Source organism: Hyla sarda, chromosome 3, assembly GCF_029499605.1.
Source record: "Hyla sarda isolate aHylSar1 chromosome 3, aHylSar1.hap1, whole genome shotgun sequence".
Taxonomy (NCBI): domain Eukaryota; kingdom Metazoa; phylum Chordata; class Amphibia; order Anura; family Hylidae; genus Hyla; species Hyla sarda.
This window is the reverse complement of record NC_079191.1, coordinates 141,377,732-141,402,107: the sequence shown is the minus strand read 5'-3', so window position 1 is coordinate 141,402,107 and position 24,376 is coordinate 141,377,732. Positions and strand designations below refer to the sequence as shown.

At 43.9% G+C, this 24,376-nt stretch overlaps 2 protein-coding genes across 12 annotated transcripts in view; one reads left to right on the top strand and one right to left on the bottom strand.

The window, feature by feature from the left end:
• Positions 1–18,958, bottom strand: LRRIQ4 (leucine rich repeats and IQ motif containing 4). 3 transcript variants are annotated; one of them, XM_056565121.1, is made up of 6 exons: positions 18,842–18,958; positions 3,760–4,878; positions 1,444–1,617; positions 1,126–1,264; positions 840–1,036; positions 1–313 (listed from the first exon to the last, which is right to left on the bottom strand). In XM_056565121.1, the coding sequence occupies exons 2-6, from the start codon at positions 4,861–4,863 to the stop codon at positions 161–163; spliced, it is 1,767 nt and encodes a 588-aa protein (XP_056421096.1). In that variant the 5' UTR covers positions 4,864–4,878; positions 18,842–18,958; the 3' UTR covers positions 1–160. The 3 variants fall into 3 exon arrangements, with proteins under 3 accessions (XP_056421096.1, XP_056421095.1, XP_056421094.1); XM_056565120.1 differs by lacking the exon at positions 18,842–18,958 and adding an exon at positions 17,747–17,884; XM_056565119.1 differs by lacking the exon at positions 18,842–18,958 and adding an exon at positions 17,704–17,826.
• Positions 17,747–24,376, top strand: part of LRRC34 (leucine rich repeat containing 34) — a 22,195-nt gene continuing 15,565 nt past the window's right edge. Inside the window, exons 1-3 of one of the 9 annotated variants that reach the window (XM_056565134.1) lie at positions 17,747–17,928; positions 19,508–19,599; positions 23,393–23,507. In XM_056565134.1, coding sequence (XP_056421109.1) covers positions 19,510–19,599; positions 23,393–23,507 — 205 coding nt within the window. In that variant the 5' untranslated portion in view covers positions 17,747–17,928; positions 19,508–19,509. Of the gene's footprint in view, positions 17,941–18,239; positions 18,297–19,507; positions 19,614–23,388; positions 23,508–24,376 lie in introns of those variants that run through there. The other 8 variants (XM_056565131.1, XM_056565125.1, XM_056565130.1 and 5 more) reach the window with 8 other exon arrangements.

Genomic DNA, 24,376 nt, shown 5'->3' with positions numbered 1-24,376 from the left:
TTTAATCAATTTTTCTTTGGAAAACCCTTTTAACAGTTGTGGACTTAACAATTTGAAAAAAAAATCATAGGTGTATATTACTATAATTAAAATATACATTTACTTAATTACTTCAAGTACTGCATATTATCATTTATTTTCTTTGTATTACGATACACTTCTACTTTTTCTTTCCTTTTGAATCGCTCTTCTTTCCTTTACTCTTCCCTTTTTTGTCCTTTTTTGACTTCTTTCCTTTTGTCCCAGTCTGACGAAGGTAAGCAAAGGGTCCGAGACCTTTCCGCACCATGATTCCACGCCATAAAGCCTGGATCTTAAAAAAAGATATAAAGAACATTTTTGTCAGGATCCTAATAAGTTTATTGACTTTCAAAGAACCAGAATGAAATGTGATGGTAAATATCAATGTAACAATCTGCAGTGCAATGCCCACTCAAATCTCCTGTTTTGCATATTCTAATGGTCTATTCCAATTTAGTTTTCTGTATCGGTAACCACATTAAGGTGATCCACTACTGCATCTGCGCCACTTTTACAGTGTAGAAAATTGTAAATTATAGCATAAAACATATTTACATTAAAATGTGCAGTTCCTAAAGGTGTAGATTTTATTCTCTAGTTAAAAAACAGTCCAAGATGTTCCAAAGGTATTAAGAAGTGTTTGCCTTGTAAAAGATGTGATGCATTTGGCTCCAAAGAGCTTTACCAGTCTTAGTAAATCTACCCTGATGTCTATGCATGTAAGATCTGTTGACGCCGGCGCTTTGACTGTTATTACAGGAGCCATGAGAGAACAAATGAAGAAAATAGTTCATAGGAGATACCAGAATTATCGATACCTTTGTAGCAAATGCGTTTTTTTGCCTTTTCTCTTTTAAGTATTCCCATACAGCACTTTTCCCGAGGCTGCACACTTCTACAGGGGGATCCACCAATGGATTTCCATCTAGTAAGAGCAGATCCAGCTTGTGTAAAATGTCCAGGTTATCTGGAAGACTGGTCAGCTGGTTTTTTTGAAGAAGCAATTTTTGCAAGGCTGAGAACAAAATTGATTTTTTTTTACTAACTAAATTGTTAAATTATAATATTGGGTACTGTACAGTATTATAAGAACAAGTACTTCACCATGAAGTTGACATATGTTGTCTGGTAGCTTCTTCAGATTGTTATTATGACAATCCAAAACTTCAAGGTTGTGTAATAAGTTCAATGTTGATGGAAGAAATTCCAGATTATTATTTTCAATGTACAATTCTTTCAAATTCTAGATGGAAACAAAGATAGAGAATTCCAGCTCTCATTCATAGAAACATACAGTATTCAATATACTGAAAGCATGTAGCAGTTTATGACATCTCCGCTATGCTCACCAACACTTACATTTTATCCTTACATTATAAAACAAGAAAACTATTCATAGAATATTATTAACACTGGTTTTACCTTCAGCATGAAAATGTTGTCTGGTAAACTTGAAAGCTGAACACCATGGTCTTGTCCAATATAAAGCTTTTCCAAAGACTCGAGCTGAAGGACTTCTTCAGGGAAAGCAGTAAATCTGTTCCCAGTGATCCCTAAGTATGACAAGTTTTCCAAGGATTGCACTTCTGGTGTTATCTAAAATAAGAACATTTTTATTCACTACCCTCTGAAAAACTAACTGCAAAAAATGTTTATCTTGTTTAGGGTACGTTCCCACACGGCGTATTTTGCTGCGTATTTGCTGCTGCGTATTTTCCTACCCATTGACTTCAACAGAGAAAATAAAATACGCAGCAGCAAATACGTAGCAAATACGCCGTGTGGGAATGTACCCTAAAAGAGAATTTTCATTTAGATTTCTTAAATAAAATGATATCCATGTCCAACTTTGTCAGCAGGTCCAATCAATCAACATTCAGCTCATTCTTCGGTTGATCTTTAGTCCTATTACACAGGGCGATGTTGGCCTTTTTGGATACTGTTCAGGGTAATATAGGGCCTTATACACTTGGATTACTGTTTGGGCTGGTATATTAAAAGGATTTGTACTTAAAGTCTGAAATTATATAAAGTAATGGCATACCACTAAAATAAGCTATTTCTCATCAGTTGGGGTCTGACTTTTAACATCTGACTTCTGGAACACCACTTGATCCTGAGAATGAAAGGGTCAAAATGCTTGTCTAGTCTTGTGTCCCCTTCCTGGTCACTGGCTTTGAAGTGAACTAGTGCTGACCTTATTATCGTAAATGTGCACTGTCAGATGTAAAAATGTCTAGTATATGGTAGAGGACCAAAAGTTGTGCAAAAATGTTGTGCCAGATGTTAACTTGGAATCAATAGGGAAATATGAAACGCCATACCCTTTAGTGATATTTTTGGCTCAGCGAACTTTTACAAAATTGCAGTGTCCTCTGGCTAGTGTTTTTTTTTCCAGGTAATTGTGGCATTTTTCCTACTCTAGACCTCTACAGGTTGAAAAAATGTTTGTGGGCATTTAGGCTGTTGTTTTTTCTCAATTTTTCAATAGAATCACGACTTGTCATGAGAAAAGTGCAGAGGAAAATGCCACATAAAACTGTATATGCTAATACACACTATGTTGAGAAAAACTGCATCATAGAAGAGAAAAAAGAGGTGGCAATTTTTTGGAGTGTTTTTTTTCAGGCAAAAAAATGTATAAAAAATGTGTGTTTGTTTGTAGCCTTAAAGGGGTATTCCAGGCAAAACCTTTTTATATATATATATATATATATATATATACATATATATATATATATATATATATATATATATATATATATATATATCTCAACTGGCTCCGGAAAGTTAAACAGATTTGTAAATTACTTCTATTAAAAAATCTTAATCCTTCCAATAGTTATTAGCTTCTGAAGTTTTCTGTCTAACGGCTCAATGATGATGTCACGTCCCGGGAGCTGTGCATGATGGGAGAATATCCCCATAGGAACTGCACAGCTCCCGGGACGTGACATCATCATTGAGCAGTTAGACAGAAAACAACAACTCAACTTCAGAAACTAATAACTATTGGAAAGATTAAGATTTTTTAATAGAAGTAAATTACAAATCTGTTTAACTTTCCGGAGTCAGTTGATATATAAAAAAAAGTTTTGGCCTGGAATACCCCTTTAATGGAGCAGTGCTGCACATCAATAAAGAAGACACAATTCTTATCAGTGCTATTTCTCCTTCATTCTGGGGTTGTTGGAGGTCCCATAGGTCAGACCCCAGTGCTCATTAAGTCATGGAACATACTAGCAACATACCATAAGATTGCAATACCTCTTCAACTATAATATATATATATATATATATATATATATATATATATATATATATATATGCTTCTTTTAGGTTTTATTTTACCAGACTGGACTAAGCCAGCCCTTCTCACAAATCTACTGCTATCATAGTCTGAAGACTCATACACTTTCAATATCTGTTGGACGAAGGTTCGTTTGGCCAACAACTATCTCTCATGATCTCCCCATACAGATGAACATTTGGCATGCTGGGGTAAGCCTCTGCCAGCAGCTTATTTCTCTGAGAACAGTATGGTTGGGAAGTGCAAATCCATCAGGCCTGATCCTTTTCTTCCCTGACATCATCATCAGGGGGAGACTCTGCAGACCCACATACACTTTAGACAATCAATCAGTCCCACCAAAGCTAGCAGGTATTGAAAAGTGTATGGGCACCTTAATTATAGAAAGATAAAATCAATGCCCTCAGGAAAATATCTTGTGGCTTTACCGTGCTTATTAAATTGTCATCCATCGATAAGACTTGAAGCTGCTTAAGGCCACAAATTTCAAGGGGGAAATCGGTAAAACAGTTTTGGCTGAGATCTAGTATCTTTAGAGACTCTAATTTTGCAAATGCAGCAGGTAATGTGGACAAGCCAGTGTTTTTCAGATAGAGCACACAAAGGGAATGCAATTGGCATATCCTGGATGACAGCTTTTTCATCTGATTATGTGACAGTCCAAGTTCGTTCAACTCTTTCAGTTTGCAGATAGCATGAGGAAGTTTGTGGAGGCGATTTCCTGAGAGGTCAAGAACCGCCAACTTCTTGCACTGACAAAGTGTCTTTGGGATGAAGGAAAGCTTATTGGAACTAATGAACAGTTTAATAAGATTACATAATGATCCAATTTCAACAGGGAGAGACGTCAACTTATTTTTTTCAAGATCAACAACCTCCAGAGAGCTCAGAGCACATATCTGCACAGGAAATACCTTGAAGGCATTAGTCTGCAAATATATTTCTTTGAGATGGATAAGATTAGTAACCTCTGGTGGGAGAGTTTCTAGTCTATTGTTGGACAGGCCAAGCAGTTGTAAATGATGGAGGTGTTTGCATAACTGAACTGGGAATTCTTCAAGGTTAATGTTGTAAAGTCTCAGCTCTCGAAGTTGAGAGATATTGCTTATGACATCCAGTGAGTTGTTATTGAGTGGGTTGCTGCTAAGGTCTAAACTCTGGAGATTCTTTAACTTTCCAAGTTCCTCACAAACGTGAATAATATTGTTGTTATTTAGATAGAGAACTTTAATATTGTGAAAATGGCTGATCTCCTTTGGGATGACTTCAATATGGTTTGTCTCCAAGTGCAGTTCTTCAAGGTCTTTAAGATCCATAATGTAAGCAGGGATCTCCTTGTGTTGCCGTTTTGCAGAATCCATGAATAGGACACGATATTTCACAGGTTTGGATACATCAGATTCTTGGTTCATTTGAATATTCTCCCATTGCTGCTCATCCGCGTCTAAGAAGACAGATGTGACTGCATTTGAGAAGCGGACACTGAACTTCTTACAAGGCGGGCATTCAATAAGTTCTGACATGGTGGCCATTCTAGTTCACATACACTGTTACAAAACAGAAAGATAAAGACTGTTAAGAATACGGGAAATAAATATGTAAGATCTAAAAGAAAAGGTGATGTCTCATCAAAGGATATTTCTTATGAAATATGTATACTACCCAGGTGAGTTCATAGGAAACACAGTAAAATAACTAAACTCTGCAGTCTTATCAAGAATGGAAGCTCGGCAACTGCATTCCTTAGTGTCTTGTTATGTTAAAAACTTTATGTCGAGCACAGTCAAGACTATATAACCGGTCTGTCCATCCCTTCTGAGAAACATAAAAACATCAACACAGTGATATATCTAAATGGAAAAAGATCTAATGACACTTGAAGGAGGGGTATTTCCATCTTAGCCATTCTTGGAATATTCATGCCATTAATGTCTGATAAATGTGGGTTACGGAAACAGTATAAACAGTGCACCACTTTATGAGCGCCATTTTACAGTCCTGTATAACATGGAGATTTCTGATACAGTAATATGGTCCAGTCCATGAATCCACAGGCACCAAGTGGGAACAGTTTGTGACTTAAAATAGATTCACACCACAATTTTGCAATGCATCAAATTTCAATGCAAGATAAACATACTGAAACATATTGCTCAACCAACCCATAGACTTCTACTTACAAAACATAGAGCAAAAGTGCATGTAAAGCCATCAGTTCTTATACATTTAACGTGTCTCTTTTTTATTTTCACACATGCGCAGTAACAGGATTTAAATAGAATCTTATAGCTTTATTTACAAGGAAAAGACTGTATAGGAAAAACACATGTTTAGATATTGCATCAAAATGTATACTAATGTATAGCTATATGTTTTATTTATACATTTTAAAAATGAATAGGTGTACAGTAAGGCTGGGTTATCATCAGCACTTTTTTTCATTTCTGTTACTCATTTTCATCATAGAATTGAGAAACGGAAATGAAAATTAAAGGGGTACTCCGGCCCTAATACATCTTATCCCCTATCCAAAGGATGTCTGATTGTGGGGGTCTCGCCCTGGGGACCCCCGCAATCTGTCATTCCGCACCCTCCTCTGGGAGCTCTCTGCAGCGCTGGAGGCTCAGAGTGTGAAGCGTGACGACCACGGGGCCGGAGTATCATGACATCACGACTCCGCCCTGTGTGACGTCACACCCCCTTCAATAGACTTGCATTGAGGGGGTGTCACACAGGGGCGGAGTTGTGACGTCAGGATACTCCGGCCCCATGGTCGTCACGATGCACACTCGTAGCCTCCAGTGCTGCGGAGAGCTCGCAAAGGTGGGTGATGAATGACACATGTATTAGGGCTGGAGTACCCCTTTAAGGTAACTGATCCCTTCCTATGGGCTTTTTAAATCTCTGCTGTACTCAGATGTCATCAGTTATGCTGTATTTCCATTATTTCTAAAGGAGAGAAATACTGGGCATGCAGTATTTTTTTCCCTTCAGAAATAACGGATAATCTAACGTACGTTACTAATTAAACATTGAACTCTATGATGACGGAAGTAATCTCCATTATTTTGACATCCGTTATTGCTACTAAGCATGCTCGGAAAAAAAAACTGAATGGAAATGGTTAAAACACATATTAATGGATTTTAACCATCCATTATTTTATATTTAATGGTATTAAAAAATCTATTAATATAACGGACCTTTGACTTCTGTTAACATCAGTTTCAGATCCGTTAAAGGGTACCTCTCATCAAAAAAACTTTTGATATATTATAGATTAATGTATGCAGAATAACTTTACAATTGCATGTTATTAAAAAAATATGCTTATTTCTATTTAATTTTCCACTTTGAAGAAATGACCACTAGGGGTCTCCCTACCAGTCTTGGCAGCAAGCATTTCAGACTCATGCTGGAGTCCTAAACACTACGAGCTGCCAGTCTGCTTTGTTCACAAAGGAGAACACTCAGAGCTGCCAGCCTGCTTTGTTCACAGCCTGTTTGGCTGTGAACAAAGCAGGCTGGCAGCTCTGAGTGTTTAGGACTCCAGCATGAGTCAGAAATGCTTGCTGACAGGACTGATCGGGAAAAATACAATAGAAAGAAGCATATTTTTCATTAACATGCTATTGGAAAGTTATTCAACATTCATTAATCTAAAATATATCAAAAGTTTATTTCATGAGAGGTACCCTTTAAGAATGACCTCTGTTATGTGAAAATAACAAACATATTCTTTAAAGGAGTACACCAGAGCAGGAACATTTATCCCCTATCCAAAGGACTGGGACCCCGCGATCTCCTGCACGGCACCCAGCAGGCCCCAGGAAGGGAGAGTGTCCACCCCTGCACAAAGCAGCAGCCGACACTCCCCCTCTATATACAGTGTTTGGGTATCTCCGGCTCTCCCATAGAGATACAGTGGGGCAAAAAGTATTTAGTCAGCCACCAATTGTGCAAGTTCTCCCACTTAAAAAGATTAGAGGCCTGTAATTTTCATTATAGGTATACCACAACTATGAGAGACATAATGAGAAAAAAATCCATAAAATCACACACAGGGTCCGCTTACCTGCCTCCTGGTGTCCGATCGCCGAATGACTGCTCAGTGCCTGAGATCCAGGCATGAGCAGTCAAGCGGCAGAATCATTGATCAATGGTTTCCTATGAGAAACCACTGATCAATGTAAAAGATCAGTGTGTGCAGTGTTATAGTTATAGTAAATAAATAAATAAATAAAAAAAGTTAATAAAGATCATTTAACCCCTTCCCTAATAAAAGTTTGAATCACCCCCCTTTTCCCATCTAAAAAACAAACAAACTGTGTAAATAAAAATAAACATATATGGTATCGCCGCGTGCAGAAATGTCCGAATTATAAAAATATATCGTTAATTAAACCGCACGTTCAATGACGTACGCGCAAATTAATTCCAAAGTCTAAAATAGCGTATTTTTGGTCACTTTTTATATCATGAAAAAATAAATAAAAAGCGATCAATAAGTCCGATCAATACAAAAATGGTACTGCTAAAAACTTCAGATCATGGCGCAAACAAAAAATGAGCCCTCATACCGCCCCATACACGGAAAAATAAAAAAGTTATCGGGGTCAGAAGATGACAATTTTAAACGTATACATTTTCCTGCATGTAGTTATGATTTTTTTTCAGAAGTACGACAAAATCAAACCTACATAAGTAGGGTATCATTTTAAATGTATGGACCTCCAGAATAAAGAGAAGGTGTCATTTTTACAGAAAAATGTACTGCATAGAAACGGAAGCCCCCAAAATTTACAAAATGGTGTTTTTTCTTCAATTTTGTCGCACAATGATTTTTTTTTCTGTTTCGTTGTAGATTTTTGGGTAAAATGACTGATGAAGAATTGGTGGCGCAAAAAATAAGCCATCATATGGATTTTTAGGTGCAAAATTGAAAGAATTATGCAAAAAAGGAAAAACCCTGAGTCCTTAAGGGGTTAAATAATTAATTTGCAAATTATGGTGGAAAATAAGTATTTTCTCACCTAAAAACAGGCAAGATTTCTGGCTCTCACAGACCTGAAACTTCTTCTTCTTTAAAGAGTCTCCTCTGTCCTCCACTCGTTACCTGTATTAATGGCACCTGTTTGAACTTGTTATCAGTATAAAAGACACCTGTCCACAAGCTCAAACTCCACTATGGCCAAGACCAAAGAGCTGTCGAACGACACCAGAAACAAAATTGTAGACCTGCACCAGGCTCGGAAGATTGAATCTGCAATAGGCAAGCAGCTTGGTGTGAAGAAATCAACTGTGGGAGAAATTATTAGAAAATGGAAGACTTACAAGACCACTGATAATCTCCCTCGATCTGATGCTCCACGCAAGATCTCACCCCATGGTGTCAAAATGATCACAAGAACAGTGAGTAAAAATCCCAGAACCACACGGGGGGACCTAGTGAATGACCTGCAGAGAGCTGGGACCAAAGTAAGTAAGGCTACCATCAGTAACAAACTACACTGCCAGGGACTCAAATAATGCAGTGCCAGACATGTCCCGCTGCTTAAGCCAGTACATGCCTGGGCCCATCTGAAGTTTGCTAGAGAGCATTTGGATGATCCAGAAGAGGATTGGGAGAATGTGATATGGTCAGATAATACCAAAGTAGAACTTTTTGGTAAAAAATCAATTTGTCGAGTTTGGAGGAGAAAGAATGATGAGTTGCATCCAAAGAACACCATGCCTACTGAAAAGCATGGGGTGGAATCATCATGCTTTGGGGCTGTTTTTCTGTTAAGGGACCAGGATGACTGATCTGTATAAAGGAAAGAATGAATGGGGCCATGTATCATGAGATTTTGAGTGAAAACCTCCTTCCATCAGCAAGGGCATTGAAGATGAAATGTGGCTGGGTCCTTCAGCATGACAATGATGCCAAACACACCACCCAGGCAATGAAGGAGTGGCTTCGTAAGAAGCATTACAAGGTCCTGGAGTGGCCTAGCCAGTCTCCAAATCTCAACCCCAAAAAAAACCTTTGGAGGGAGTTGAAAGTCTGTGTTGCCCAGCGACAGCCCCAAAACATCACTGCTCCAGAGGAGATCTGCATGGAGGAATGGGCCAAAATACCAGCAAAAGTGTGTGAAAACCTTGTGAAGACTTACAGAAAACATTTGACCTCTGTCACTGTCAACAAAGGGTATATAACAAAGTACTGAGATTAACTTTTGTTATTGACCAAATACTTATTTTCCACCATAATTTGCAAATAAATTCTTTAAACATCAGACAATGTGATTTTATGGATTTTTTTTCTCATTCTGTCTCTCATAGTTGAGGTATACCTATGATGAAATTACAGGCATCTTTCATCTTTTGAAGTGGGAGAACCTGCACAATTGGTGGCTGACTAAACACTTTTTGCCCCACTGTACATGGAGGGGCTGTGTTGGCCGCTGCTTTGTGTAGGGTTTGACACATTTCCTTCCTGGGGAGAGATGGGGTTATAATGAAAAGAAAAGAAAGATCTTCAGCTCACCTCCCAATGGTTTTGCACAGATCCTCAGCCTGGCCCAGCTTGATACGTCGCATATGAAGAAATTCAGAATGGATCCAGCTATTCCAATAAAACATTGATTTTATTCATTTTTCAACAGCATAAAAATCTTTCACAGATAGCACTCACAGCACACCACCTAACCAGTGATACACAGCAACATGGACGCGTTTCAAGCGCATGCGCGCTCTCGATCACCAGGTGATCAAGAGCGCCCATGCGCCCGAAACGTGTCCATGTTGCTGTGTATCACTGATTAGGTGGTGTGCTGTGAGTGCTATCTGTGAAAGATTTTTATGCTGTTGAAAAACGAATAAAATCAATGTTTTATTGGAATTGTGGGATCCATTCTGGAGAGATGGGGTGCCTTGCAGGAGATCAAGGGGGTCCGAGGGGTCGGACCCCCAGCAATCAGACACTCAGAATAGGGGAGAAGTGTTCTTGCACTGGAGTACTCCTTTAAAGGGGTACTCCGGTGAAAACCTTTTTTCTTTTAAATCAACTGGTGCCAGAAAGTTAAACAGATTTGTAAATTACTTCTATAAAAAAATCTTAATCCTTCCTGTACTTATTAGCTGCTGAATACTACAGAGGAAATTATTTTCTTTTTGGAATTCTCTCTGATGACATCACGAGCACAGTGCTCTTTGCTGACGTCATTATAATAATAACTCTTTATTTATTGTTGTACTTAGTGGGATTTGAACCCAAAGCCACATCACTGCAAGGCAGCAGTGCTAACCACTGAGCCACCATGCTGCCCTTTGCATACATCTGCTATGCACAGTTGCTAAAATGAACAGAGATGTCAGCAAAGAGCACTGCGCTCGTGATGTCATCAGTGTTCCAAAAAGAAAGGAATTTCCTCTGTAGCATTCAGCAGCTAATAAGCACTGGAAGGATTAAGATTTTTTAATAGAAGTAATTTGCAAATATGTTTAAATTTCTGGCACCAGTTGATTTAAAAGAAAAAAGGTTTTCACCGGAGTACCCCTTTAACCTCTTAAGGACCCAGGACGTACGGGGACGTCCCCGCACCCTGGGCCTTAAGGACCCAGGACGTCCCCGTACGTCCTGGCGTTTTCCGGTCTCTGCCGCTCGCCGGGCAGAGATCGGAACCGGATGCCTGCTGAAATCCTTCAGCAGGCATCCAGGGCAAACGCCGAGGGGGGCCATGTAGGCCCCCCATGTCGGCGATCGACGCAAATCGCAAGGGAAATCTCTGGGACCCGACCGCCCGGTAATTTCGCATGATCCCGGTTGTCACAGACAGCCAGGACCATGCTAACGTATAGGAGCGAGGTGGCAAGCCTGCCACCTCCTCCTATCCCCTGCGATCTGTCGGTTAGTTAACCGACCAATCGCAGGAGGGGGGGCGGTTACTTCCTCCCGTCCTGCCCGGCCCCTGAAAGTCCGGAGAGGACGGGAGGAAGACCGGAGGACGCGGCGGGGGACGGGGGAGTGCTGGGGACCGGCCCCGGTACTTACCTCGTCCCCGAAGACCCGGATCCCGGCGAGGAAGATGGCGGCGGCGGCGACTTGTGAGTATATCTTCAGCCGCGGTCGGGCCCTTTACAGCAATGCACGTCGCCGTAAAGCGACATGCATTGCTGTAATAGGACCCTGTAAACTACAACTCCCAGCATGCCCAGAGAGCCCTTGGCGTCTGGGCATGCTGGGAGTTGCAGTTTTGCAACATCTGGAGGTCCACAGTTTTTGGACCACTGTGCCCTTCCAGATGTTGCAAAACTACACATCCTCAGCATGCCCTTACTGTCCAGGCATGCTGGGAGTTGTAGTGCTGTAACATCTGGCCCTTCAGATGTTGCAGAACTACAACTCCCAGCATGCCTGGACAGTTTTGGCATACTGGGGGTTGTAGTTTTGCAACATCTGGAAGGGCACAGATTGGGAACCACTGTATTAGTGGTCTGCAAACTGTAGTCCTACAGATGTTGCAAAACTACAACTTCAAGCATGCTGGGAGTTGTAGTTCGGCAACATCTGGCTCTAAAGATGTTGCCGAACTACTACTCCCAGCATGCCTGAGAATGTTTGGGAGTTGTGGTTTTGCAACAGCTGGAGGCACACTGGTTGGGAAACATTGTTTCCTAACTCAGTGTTTCCCAACCCGTGTGCCTCCAGCTGTTGCAAAACCACAACTCCCAAACATTCTCAGGCATGCTGGGAGTAGTAGTTTTGCAACAGCTGGAGGTCCCCCCCCCCCCCCCTGTGAATGTACAGGGTACATTCACATGGGCAGGGGGCTTACAGTGAGTATCGGGCTGCAAGTTTGCAATGCAGCAAATTTTGCGCGGCAGCTCAAACTCGCTGTAATCCCCCGCCCATGTGACTGTACCCTAAAAACACTACACTACACTTACACAAAATAAAATAAAAAGTAAAAAACACTACATATACACATACCCCTACACAGCCCCCCTCCCTCCCCAATAAAAATAAAAAACGCCTGGTACGCCACTCTTTCCAAAATGGAGCCTCCAGCTGTTGCAAAACAACAACTCCCAGTATTGCCGGACAGCCGTTGACTGTCCAGGCATGCTGGGAGTTTTGCAACAGCTGGAGGCACCCTGTTTGGGAATCACTGGCGTAGAATACCCCTATGTCCACCCCTATGCAAATCCCTAATTCAGGCCTCAAATGCACATGGCGCTCTCACTTTGGAGCCCTGTCGTATTTCAAGGCAACAGTTTAGGGTCACATTTGGGGTATTGCCGTACTCAGGAGAAATTGACTAACAAAACTTGGGGGTCTTTTTCTCCTTTCACCCCTTATGAAAAGGTGAAGTTGGGGTCTACACCAGCATGTTAGTGTAAAAAAATAAACTTTTAACACTAACATGCTGGTGTTGCCCTATACTTTTCACTTTGACAAGAGGTAAAGGGGAAAAAAGCCCCCCAAAATTTGTAACGCAATTTCTCCCGAGTACGGAGATACCCCATATGTGGGCGTAAAGTGCTCTGGGGGCGCACAACAAGGCCCAGAAGGGAGAGTGCGCCATGTACATTTGAGGTGATTTGCACAGGGGTGGCTGATTGTTACAGCGGTTTTGACAAACGCAAAAAAAACAAAACCCCACATGTGACCCCATTTCGGAAACTACACCCCTCACGGAATGTAATGAGGGGTGCAGTGAGAATTTACACCCCACTGGTGTCTGACAGATCTTTGGAAGAGTGGGCTGTGCAAATTAAAAATGTTGTACAGCCCACTGTTCCAAAGATATGACAGACACCAGTGGGGGGTAAATGCTCACTTTATGCCTTCTTACGTTCCTCAAGGGGTCTAGTTTCCAAAATGGTATGCCATGTGGGGGTTATTTTGCTGTCCTGGCACCATATGGGCTTCCTAAATGCGACATGCCCCCAGAGCAAAATTTGCTCTCAAAAAGCCAAATATGACTCCTTCTCTTCTGAGCATTGTAGTTCGCCCGTAGTGCACTTTAGGTCAACTTATGGGGTACCTCCATACTCAGAAGAGATGTGGTTACAAATTTTGGGGGGTATTTTCTGCTATTAACCCTTGCAAAAATGTGAAATTTGGGGGGGAAACACACCTTTTAGTGATTTTTTTTTTTTTTTACGTATGCAAAAGTGGTGAAACCCCTGTGGGGTATTAAGGCTCACTTTATTTCTTGTTACGTTCCACAAGGGGTCTAGTTTCCAAAATGGTATGCCATGTGGTTTTTTTTTGCTGTCCTGGCACCATAGGGGCTTCCTAAATGCGACATGCCCCCGAGCAAAATTTGCTCTCAAAAAGCCAAATATGACTCCTTGTTACGCTGAGCGCTCCGGGTCTCCGCTCCTCCCCGAAGCGCTTGCAGCGTTCTTTAATTCGCAGCGCTCCGGTCAGACCTGCTGACCGGGTGCGCTGCGATATTGCTCCCAGCCGGGATGCGATTCGTGATGCGGGACGCGCCCGCTCGCGATGCGCATCTCGGTCCCCGTACCTGACCCGTTCCCCGTCTGTGTTGTCCCTGTGCGCGTGGCCCCGCTCCTTAGGGCGCGCGCGCGCCGGGTCTCTGCAATTTAAAGGGCCAGTGCACCAATGATGGTGCCTGGCCCAATCACCTTGATTAGCTTGCACCTGTGCACTCCCTACTTATACCTCACTTCCCCTGCACTCCCTCGCCGGATCTTGTTGCCCTTGTGCCAGAGAAAGCCTTTCCTTGAGTGTTCCTAGCCTGTGTTCCAGACCTCCTGCCGTTGCCCCTGACTACGATCCTTGCTGCCTGCCCTGACCTTCTGCTACGTCCGACCTTGCTCTTGCCTTATCCCTTGTACCATGCCTATCTCAGCAGTCAGAGAGGTTGAGCCGTTGCCGGTGGATACGACCTGGTTGCTACCGCCGCTGCAAGACCATCCCGCTTTGCGGCGGGCTCTGGTGAAAACCAGTAGCTACTTAGAACCGGTCCACCGACACGGTCCACGCCAAACCCTCTCTGACACAGAGGATCCACCTCCAGCCTGCCGAACCTTGACAGTAGATCCGGCCATGGATTCCGCTGAGGTGCCGCTGTCAAGTCTTGCCGACATTTCCACGGTGATTGCCCAGCAATCCCTAATGATCACCCAACGAAATCACCAGCTGGCATACTTGACCACCGTGACACAGCAACTTCAGTCACAGATACAGCAGCTGCTGCCGCAGATACAGCAACTTCAGTCACAGACACAGCAGCTGCAACAGCAACAACCATCTCCTCCGCCGGCTCCTGCAACTCCTCCGCAGCGACCGGCCGCTCCTAACCCCTGCTTGTCCCTGCCGGACAAATTTGATGGGGACTCTAGACTCTGCCGTGGTCTCCTGCCTGGGAAGGCCCTGCCATGTGCCACACCGCTCGGAGCACCTCTCTCTCAGTATCCTTTGCAATCCACCCCTGTGCCTCCCGCCGAGGAGGCTATGCAAGTGGATCGGTCTCGCCTGACCCCTGAAGAGAGGACTCGCCGCAGAAAGAAAGAAGATTTACTTCTATACTGCACTGTGCGTTACCGCACAGAACCCCTGCTCTTGAGCATGGAACTTTTTGTTTTGCCCAAATGCTCCTCTGAAGTCCTCCTCGGTCTGCCATGGCTCCAACGCCACTCCTCTACCCTTGTCTGGACCACCGGGGAGATCATGAGCTGGGGGGCTTCTTGCCACAGAAAATGCCTCACGTCTGCTCCCAGTCCCGTCAGTCAAACCTCTGTGTCTCCCCCTTTACCTGGTCTCCCCAAGGCCTATCTGGACTATGCTGTGTCTCCTCCTCACAGCCCCCGTCCTGTTAACACTCTGCCCCGTGCCAAGCTTGACCCTCTTCCCTCCCTCCCCACCCCCACGCCTTCTTGTGTGCCCGCTGTTGATGTGGTTTCCCAGGGCTTCGCCACCATCTGGAAAAAGACTCTAAAATCCCTCATACTAGCCTCTTCCCGGGTGAAGAAGCTTGCCGAAGAAAAAAGAAGAACTCCTCCTGTTTTTGTGTGGCTCTCCACCAAGTATATCCGCTTCCGTGTCCCCAGTTTTAATCTGGGACCACGTTATCTTGGACCCTTTGTAGTTGAGCGCTCAGAGGAGAGATCTTGGGAACCTGAGGACAACATCCTGGACAAAAGTCTTATCCTCAGGTTCTCAGGCTCCAAGAAGAGGGGGAGACCCAAGGGGGGGGGGTACTGTTACGCTGAGCGCTCCGGGTCTCCGCTCCTCCCCGAAGCGCTCGCAGCGTTCTTTAATTCGCAGCGCTCCGGTCAGACCTGCTGACCGGGTGCGCTGCGATATTGCTCCCAGCCGGGATGCGATTCGCGATGCGGGACGCGCCCGCTCGCGATGCGCATCTCGGTCCCCGTACCTGACCTGTTCCCCGTCTGTGTTGTCCCTGTGCGCGTGGCCCCGCTCCTTAGGGCGCGCGCGCGCCGGGTCTCTGCAATTTAAAGGGCCAGTGCACCAATGATGGTGCCTGGCCCAATCACCTTGATTAGCGTGCACCTGTGCACTCCCTACTTATACCTCACTTCCCCTGCACTCCCTCGCCGGATCTTGTTGCCCTTGTGCCAGAGAAAGCCTTTCCTTGAGTGTTCCTAGCCTGTGTTCCAGACCTCCTGCCGTTGCCCCTGACTACGATCCTTGCTGCCTGCCCTGACCTTCTGCTACGTCCGACCTTGCTCTTGCCTTATCCCTTGTACCATGCCTATCTCAGCAGTCAGAGAGGTTGAGCCGTTGCCGGTGGATACGACCTGGTTGCTACCGCCGCTGCAAGACCATCCCGCTTTGCGGCGGGCTCTGGTGAAAACCAGTAGCAACTTAGAACTGGTCCACCGACACGGTCCACGCCAATCCCTCTCTGACACAGAGGATCCACCTCCTGCCTACCGAACTGTGACACTCCTTCTCTTCTGAGCATTGTAGTTCACCCATAGTACACCTCAGGTCAACTTATGGGGTACCTTCATACTCAGAAGAGATGGGGTTACAATGTTTGTGGGGTATTTTCTGCTATTAACCCTTGCAAAAATGTGAAATTTGGGGGGAAACACACATTTTAGTGAAATTTTATTTTTATTTTTTTACATATGCAAAAGTCGTGAAACTCCTGTGGGGTATTAAGGCTCACTTTATTCCTTGTTACGGGGGTCTAGTTTCCAAAATGGTATGCCATGTGGGGGATTTTTGCTGTTCTGGCACCATAGGGGCTTCCTAAATGCAACATGCCCCCCAAAAACCATTTCAAAAAAACGTACTCTCCAAAATCCCCTTGTCGCTCCTTCGCTTCTGAGCCCTCTACTGCGCCCGTCGAACACTTTACATAGACATATGAGGTATGTGCTTACTCGAGAGAAATTGGGCTACAAATATAAGTATACATTTTCTCCTTTTTCCCCTTGTAAAAATTCAAAAATTGGGTCTACAAGAACATGCGAGTGTAAAAAATGGAGATTGTGAATTTTCTCCTTCACTTTGCTGCTATTCCTGTGAAACACCTAAAGGGTTAAAACGCGGACTGAATGTCATTTTGAATACTTTGGGGGGGGTGCAGTTTTTATAATGGGGTCATTTGTGGGGTATTTCTAATATGAAGACCCTTCAAATCCACTTCAAATCTGAACTGGTCCATGAAAAATTGTGAGTTTGGAAATTTTGTGAAAAATTGGAAAATTGCTGCTGAACTTTGAAGCCCTCTGGTGTCTTCCAAAAGTAAAAACACGTCAATTTTATGATGCAAACATAAAGTAGACATATTGTATATGTGAATAAAAAAATATATATTTTGAATATCCATTTTCCTTACAAGCAGAGAGCTTCAAAGTTAGAAAAATGCTAAATTTTCAAATTTTTCATCAAATTTTTCACCAAGAAAGGATGCAAGATACCACAAAATTTTACCACTATGTTAAAGTAGAATATGTCACGAAAAAACAATCTCGGAATCAGAATGATAACTAAAAGCATTCCAGAGTTATTAATGTTTAAAGTGACAGTGGTCAGATGTGCAAAAAATGGCCGGGTCCTGAGGTGTAAAATGGCTGGGTCCTTAAGGGGTTAAGCATTTGCCCAATGCTGATGTGAACATAGCCTAAAAAATGTACACCACCGTGTACCCAATGTATATCTCAAATAAAAGTCTCCGACGTATACCATAGCGGTAGTCTATGTGTCTGTCCCACAAGAAAAACGTACACTGCGGTATATGTCAGGCTACGTTTTTGGGCTAATACAACATATACTAGCAATGGTGCCCAGAAATGTCATGTAAATGGGGCTTGTGAAGGCTGCAGTGGGGCCCCTCTCTTGTCACCCCCATACTACAGAGGAGCATTCCAAGATGACACACCCGGGCTGTATAGTGACGGACTCTCCGCCGGCGGTGTGCCTACCAGTGTGCTGTGCCCGGTGCCCGCTCTCCTCCGCTGTCTTGTATGGAGCTGTAGCTACAAGCAGTGTATAGGCGGCTGCCATGGCAACCGAGCACAACACACAGCGAAGACGGGCCGGAGCCGTACACTGCAGGTGACTCCATGTACTGCGGGTTATTTCTCTATTCTGTGTCCTTGTTATGGTAAATCCCGGGGTATGGAGGCTGTACTGCACGGCGGCGTCCTGTTCGGTGCTGGACCCGGTCACCGGCGTGCTAGTTTTTACTTTATTTTTATAATAGTTTTTATACACAAGCTGTCCGCTAGAGGGCGCCCACAGTGCCATTAGGTGGCTGGACGCATCATGTACCCTTCCTCCTCTAGTCGTTCACTATAGAATTGAGCTTCCCAAGCAGGGTGCCTCCAGCTGTTGCAAAACTACAACTCCCAGCATGCTGGGAGTTGTAGTTTTGCAACAGCTGGAGGCACCCTGCTTGGGAAACACTGCTATAGAGGGTAAAAGCTGGGTGACACCTGCCCCATACACTTCTAAGAATAGTGCAGACCTGGGGTATGTGTGTGTGTGTATATATATATATATATATATATATATATATATATATATATATATGCCAGTAAATGCAATGTATTCATAGATCAGTGTTTCCCAACCAATGTGCCTCCAGCTGTTGCATAACTACAACTCCCAGCCACAGAAGGTTGACATGGGCATGGTGGGAGTTGTAGTTTTGCAACAGTTGGAGTCCCACTGGTTGGGAAACACTGCAACTGACTATAGACCTAACACCTGCCTAAGGCCTCGTTCACTTAAAGGGGTACTCTGGTGTAAAAAAAAAAATAATGTTTTCAAAATTGACTGGTGCAAGAAAGTTAAACAGATTTGTAAATTACTTCTATATAAAAATCTTAATCCTTCTACTACTTACCAGCTGCTGTATACTACAGAAAAATGTGTGAATTTCCTTTCTGCCTGACCACAGTGCTCTCTGCTGACACCTCTGTCCATATTAAAGGAAAACTGTCAGCTTTCTCCCCCCTCACTATCTAGCAGTACTGGCTGGTAGTGCGGGGGACGCTGATCAGTTTCATGCTTACCGTGCCCGGATCTGCCTCGCCGTTCTGCCGTAGTCTTCTATTTTCGGGATGTGCTAATGAGGTGCTAACTTGCATCGGCCGGGCTAACTGACACTCTGACGTCAGTGCCGCCTGCCGCAGCGCCGCCAGCTCATCAATATTCCTCCTGGGCGGCGGCGCTGCGGCCCACGGCACTGACGTCAGAGTGCCAGTTAGCCCGGCCGGTGCCCTCATTAGCATATCCCCAAAATAGAAGATTGCGGCAGATCGGCGCGGCGGATCCGGGCACGGTAAGGACAAAACTGATCAGCGTCCCCCGCACTACCAGCCAGTACCACTGGTTAGTGGGGGGGGGGGGGGGGGGGGGGAACTGACAGTTTTCCTTTAAGAACTGTCCAGAGCAGGATAGGTTTGCTAGGGGGATTTGCTTGTACTCTGGACAGTTCCTGACATGGACAGAGGTGTCAGCAGAGAGCACTGTGGTCAGACAGAAAATAAATTCACAAATTTCTCTATAGTATACAGCAGCTGATAAGTACTAGAAGGATTAAGATTTTTTAATAGAAGTAATTTACAAATCTTTTTAACTTTCTGGCACCAGTTGATTAAAGATCCTGATATTACTCGTATGAAATATCTTATGGCGGTGAGCTGACTTTATTTTGTTTCTATTTTATCATTTTGTAGCCATGGCCATAGCTCTGAGCCAGCAGTATAATAGGGCCTGTACAGACTTAAACCAACCAGTCAACCAGTTCATTGAAGTAATGTTCAGGCAAGTTGAGCATCCAGAGTAAGTATAAACGAACTAATAATACGTCATCTATATACTGTGTGTAAAACTCAATGTATGTTGTATGTTCAAGTATCACTTCCAAACTGCTGGAAATAATTTAATGAAACTTGGTGTAACACCTGCACTCGCATGCGAATCCCAGCCCGTCACTCACCTCCCTCATCTTTAGCCTCTCTGTGTCCTCACAGCCCCGGCGCGCGTGCTCCTGACTCCTAGGGCGCGCGCATGCCGGAGCTCTGTCTCTTAAAGGGCCAGTGCTCAATTAATTAAGTGTCTACACCTGTCCCCTGTCCTTAAATATCAGCTCCTCCCTTGGTTCCCGGGCGGATCTTTGGTTACCCTGTGCCATTGCGAAAGTCTGTGTTCCAGTTACTGTGTACCTGTTCCTTGCTACCTTATCTTTCCTGCACCTGTGTTCCTTCCCTGACCTACTGCCATCTTGCCACATGCTGCCAGTCTGCCAGGCCTGTGCCAGGCCACCTCCCAGCTACCTGTGCGGATGAATCGTGCCAGGGGTAGCGACCTGGGTGCCGCCTGCCGCAGCAAGACCATCCCGCTTTGAGGCGGGCTCTGGGGAAAACCAGCTGCACCTTAGACTTTGTTTCCTGGCACGGCTCACGTCATCTTCCACACAGGCCCAGAGGATCCATCACATGCCGTGACCCTAACAGTAAGATCCGGCCATGGATCCTGCTGGGGTGCCTTTGCCGGATGTCTCGGATCTTTCCACCGTAGTGGCTCAACAATCACAGGAGTTAGCCCGTCAGGCGCAACAACTGAATCAACACTCAAGCCATGGAGCAACAGCTTCTTGCCGCTCAGCAACAACACCAGCAACAGCAGCAGCCCCCTGTTCCTGAGCCCCCTCCTGTGTCTGCAGCTTCTCCCGGGACCAAGCTTCATTTGTCCTTGCCTTCAAAGTATGACGGAGATCCCAAGCTGTGTAGAGGCTTTGTGACACAGTGTTCTATCAATCTAGAACTCATGGCGGATCTGTTCCCGATGGAGCGTGCTAAAGTGGCATTTGTGGTCAGCCTACTTTCTGGTAAAGCTTTGGCCTGGGCTACTCCTCTCTGGGATCGTCCAGTCTCCTTGAACCTGTCAGCTTCCTTGCAGAATTCCGCACTGAACCCCTCGCCATGCAAGTAGGACATTTGCATAAGGAAAAAATTAAGTTCTATGTGCTACCACATTGTACTTCAGAGCTTCTTCTTGGTCTTTCTTGGCTCCAATGTCATTCTCCACAACTTGACTGGAAATCTGGTGTAATCACTTGTTGGGGACAATATTGCCAAGATCACTGTCTTGTTCCCCCTGCGATATCTTTTGTGCCTGTTAAACTCAGACGTGAAGTCTTGCTTCTCTGCTTCTGTCCCCGCTGCCGGCTGGGCTGGGATTCGCATCACGGGACATGCCCGCATGCAAATCCCAGCCCGTCACTCACCTCCCTCATCTTCCGCTTCTCCGTGTCCTCGCAGCCCCGGCGCGCGTGCCCCCTCCTCCTAAGGTGCGTGCGTGCCGGAGCTCTGTCTCTTAAAGGACCAGTGCTCAATTAATCAAGTGTCTACACCTTTCCCCCTGTCCTTAAAATATCAGCTCCTCCCTTGATTCCTGGGCGGGTCTTTGGTTACCTTGTGCCATTGCGAAAGTCTGTGTTCCAGTTACTGTGTACCTGTTCCTTACTACCTTATCTTCTCTGCACCTATGTTACCTGCCCTGACCTACTGCCATCTTGCAACGTCCTGCCAGTCTCCTTCTGTGATACACCATCTCCCAGCTACCTGTGTGGACGAGTCGTGCCAGGGGTAGCGACCTGGGTGCCGCCTGCCGCAGCAAGACCATCCCGCTTTGCGGCAGGCTCTGGTAAAAACCAGCGGCAACTTAGACTCCCTGGCACGGCTCACGTCATAATCCACACAGGCCCAGAGGATCCACCACCTGCCGTGACCCGTTACACTTGGTACATGTTACTTACAGTCATGTAAATGTTGGCATCCCTGAAATTTTTCAAGAAAATAAAGTATTTCTCACAGAAAAGGATTGCAGTAACACATATTTTGCTATACAAAAAAATTGGACATAATGTCACACCGTACTCCAAAAATGGGCTGGACAAAATGATTGGCACCCTTAACTTAATATTTGGTTGCACACCCTTTAGAAAAAATAACTGAAATCAGTCTCTTCCTATAACCATCAATAAGCTTCTTACACCTCTCAGCCGGACCACTCTTCCTTTGCAAACTGCTCCAGGTCTCTCCTATTGGAAGGGCGCCTTTTCCCAACAGCAATTTTAAGATCTCTCCACAGGTGTTCAATGCGATTTAGATCTGGACTCATTGCTGGCCACTACAGCACTCTCCAGTTCTTTGTTGCCATCCATTTCTGGGTGCTTTTTTGATGTATGTTTGGGATGATTGTCCTGCTGGAAGACGCAAGATCTCGGACGCTAACCCAGGTTTCTGACACTGGGCTGTACAGTGCGACCCAAAATCCGTTTGTAATCCTTTCAAGGCACCCAGTGCCATAGGCAGCAAAACAACCCCAAAACATCATCGAACCTCCACCATATTTCACTGTAGGTACTGTGTTCTTTTCTTTGTAGGCCTCATTATGTTTTCGGTAAATAGTAGAATGATGTGCTTTACCAAAAAGCTCTATCTTGGTCTCATCTGCCCACAAGATGTTTTCCCAGAAGGATTTTGGCTTACTCAAGTTAATTTTGGCAAAATGTAGTCTTGCTTTTTTATGTCTCTGTGTCAGCAGTGGGGTCCTCCTGGGACTCCTGCCATAGTGTTTCATTTCATTTAAATCTCAACGGATAGTTTGCACTGACACTGATGCTCTATGAGCCTGCAGGACAGCTTGAATGTCTTTGGAACTTGTTTGGGGCTGCTTATCCACCATCCGGACAATCCTGTGTTGACACCTTTCATAAATTTTTCTCTTCCGTCCACGCCCAGGGAGATTAGCTACAGGGCCATGGGTTGCAAACTTCTTGAAAATGTTGGTCACTGTGGACAAAGGCAAATGTAGATCTCTGGAGATGGACTTGAGATTGTTGATATTTTTCCACAATGTCGGTTCTCAGACAGTTCTCTTCTCCTCTTTCTGTTGTCCATGCTTAGTGTGGCACACACAGACACACAATACAAAGACTAAGACTCACTTTTTTATCTGCTTTCAGGTGTGATTTTTATATTGCCCACACCTGTTACTTGCCCCAGGTGAGTTTAAAGGAGCATCACATGCTTGAAACAACCTTATTTTTCCACAATTTTGAAAGGGTGCCATTAAAAGTACAAAAAGATGGAAATAAATTTGTGTTTTTTTTTTTTTTTTTTACTTTTTTCAATTGTTTGTACATTTTCACTTTGAGGGTATGTTCACACATGCATATTTTTGCTGCATATTTGCTGCTGAAGCTTTTTCTGCCCCTTGTCTTCAATAGGTAGAAATATCTGCTACAGCAAATCTGCAATAGAAAATATGCATGTGTGAATGTACCCTAAATAGCAATGAAATAAATTTGGGACGTTTACTGGCATCCGAAGACTTACATATGAAAAGTAAATTCCGCTTCACACACAAAAATGGCTGTAAAATGGCTGATCATAAAGCAGCTCGCTGGGACCAGAGCTGGGTAAATAGTAAATAGCAGAGAAATGAAGAGGGGAACAGGGGGTCTGTTTAGGCTCACCCTGTTAATGCTCCTGAGAGAATAATATTTACACATACACTGGTCTATAAATTGTCCAATGTATTTTTCTAGGCAGTATACATCTACATTGAAGATTTGTGGAAATAATCGACTAGTGGCCGTCAAACGTGTTACAGATGAAGATTTTCTTGCTATTTCTCGTGTATTAAAAGAAAATAATTTCATAACAAGTAAGTAATATTTGAGCATTTTTTATGACTTAGGCTATGCTTAGGATATGAGTTGGCATAGTGACAAAACAATATGCAGATGTATACTGCTGTAGGTACATTGGGGGAGATTTATCAAAGGATTTAGACTGGTTTTTCTTGTCTAAATTTGTCTCACAGAAAGTCGCAGTCTAAATATGTGCGACTTTTCTGCGACTTTTGCTGTAGAGGATTTTTAGAACATGATGCATGCAAGTCTATTTTAGACGGAAATGCATTGGAAAATGCATTGGTGCTGAATTTATCAAGTGCGACTTTTGTGCGACAAGTCGCATCTGCCCAAAATACGCTGAAATGTCAGACCATGTTGGAGCAGGTCTAAATGCAGTTTAAGCTGTAGACCCTGAAGTCTGAGCACAGAATTTATCAAGGGCTGTGAGACCTTTGATAAATTAGGAGCACAATAGACAGGAGACTACCACATACGCTGGTCTATAAGCATACCCAGAATAGACTAGATTAGGAAATGTCCCCCTTTGAGCTCAGTGGACCAAGCATAGTATACTGGTGACTATATTCAGTCCATTTCTTAGCATATGCTGTTATTTCGCTGGACTCACCTGTTCTTTATATATATTTGGACATGGACTGAATATAGTCATTAGTAGTTTACGTTCGGTTAATTGAATTCCGTAAGACCAACATGGGGACACTGTAGTCTATGTGTCAACATATGTATACCTCGAACATAGGCTACTTTTCAGTAGCCTTAGAGACGAACAGAAGTTTGACAGATTAGATAAAAAGTCAATTAAAAATAATGTATTAGCCTTCAGAATATTATAAATTGGTATTACAAATATGTGCTGTCATTTCATAGTTGTTTTTTT

What these genes read in the sequence shown, in the direction of transcription:
- LRRIQ4 (XM_056565121.1), bottom strand. Translation starts at nt 4,863, where the DNA reads ATGGCCACCATGTCAGAACTTATTGAATGCCCGCCTTGTAAGAAGTTC. An exon ending in CAACATATGTCAACTTCATG is followed by an intron (nt 1,037 to 1,125) that starts GTGAAGTACTTG and finishes TTTTGTTCTCAG; the next exon opens with CCTTGCAAAAATTGCTTCTT. An exon ending in AAAACGCATTTGCTACAAAG is followed by an intron (nt 314 to 839) that starts GTATCGATAATT and finishes TCTTTTTTTAAG; the next exon opens with ATCCAGGCTTTATGGCGTGG.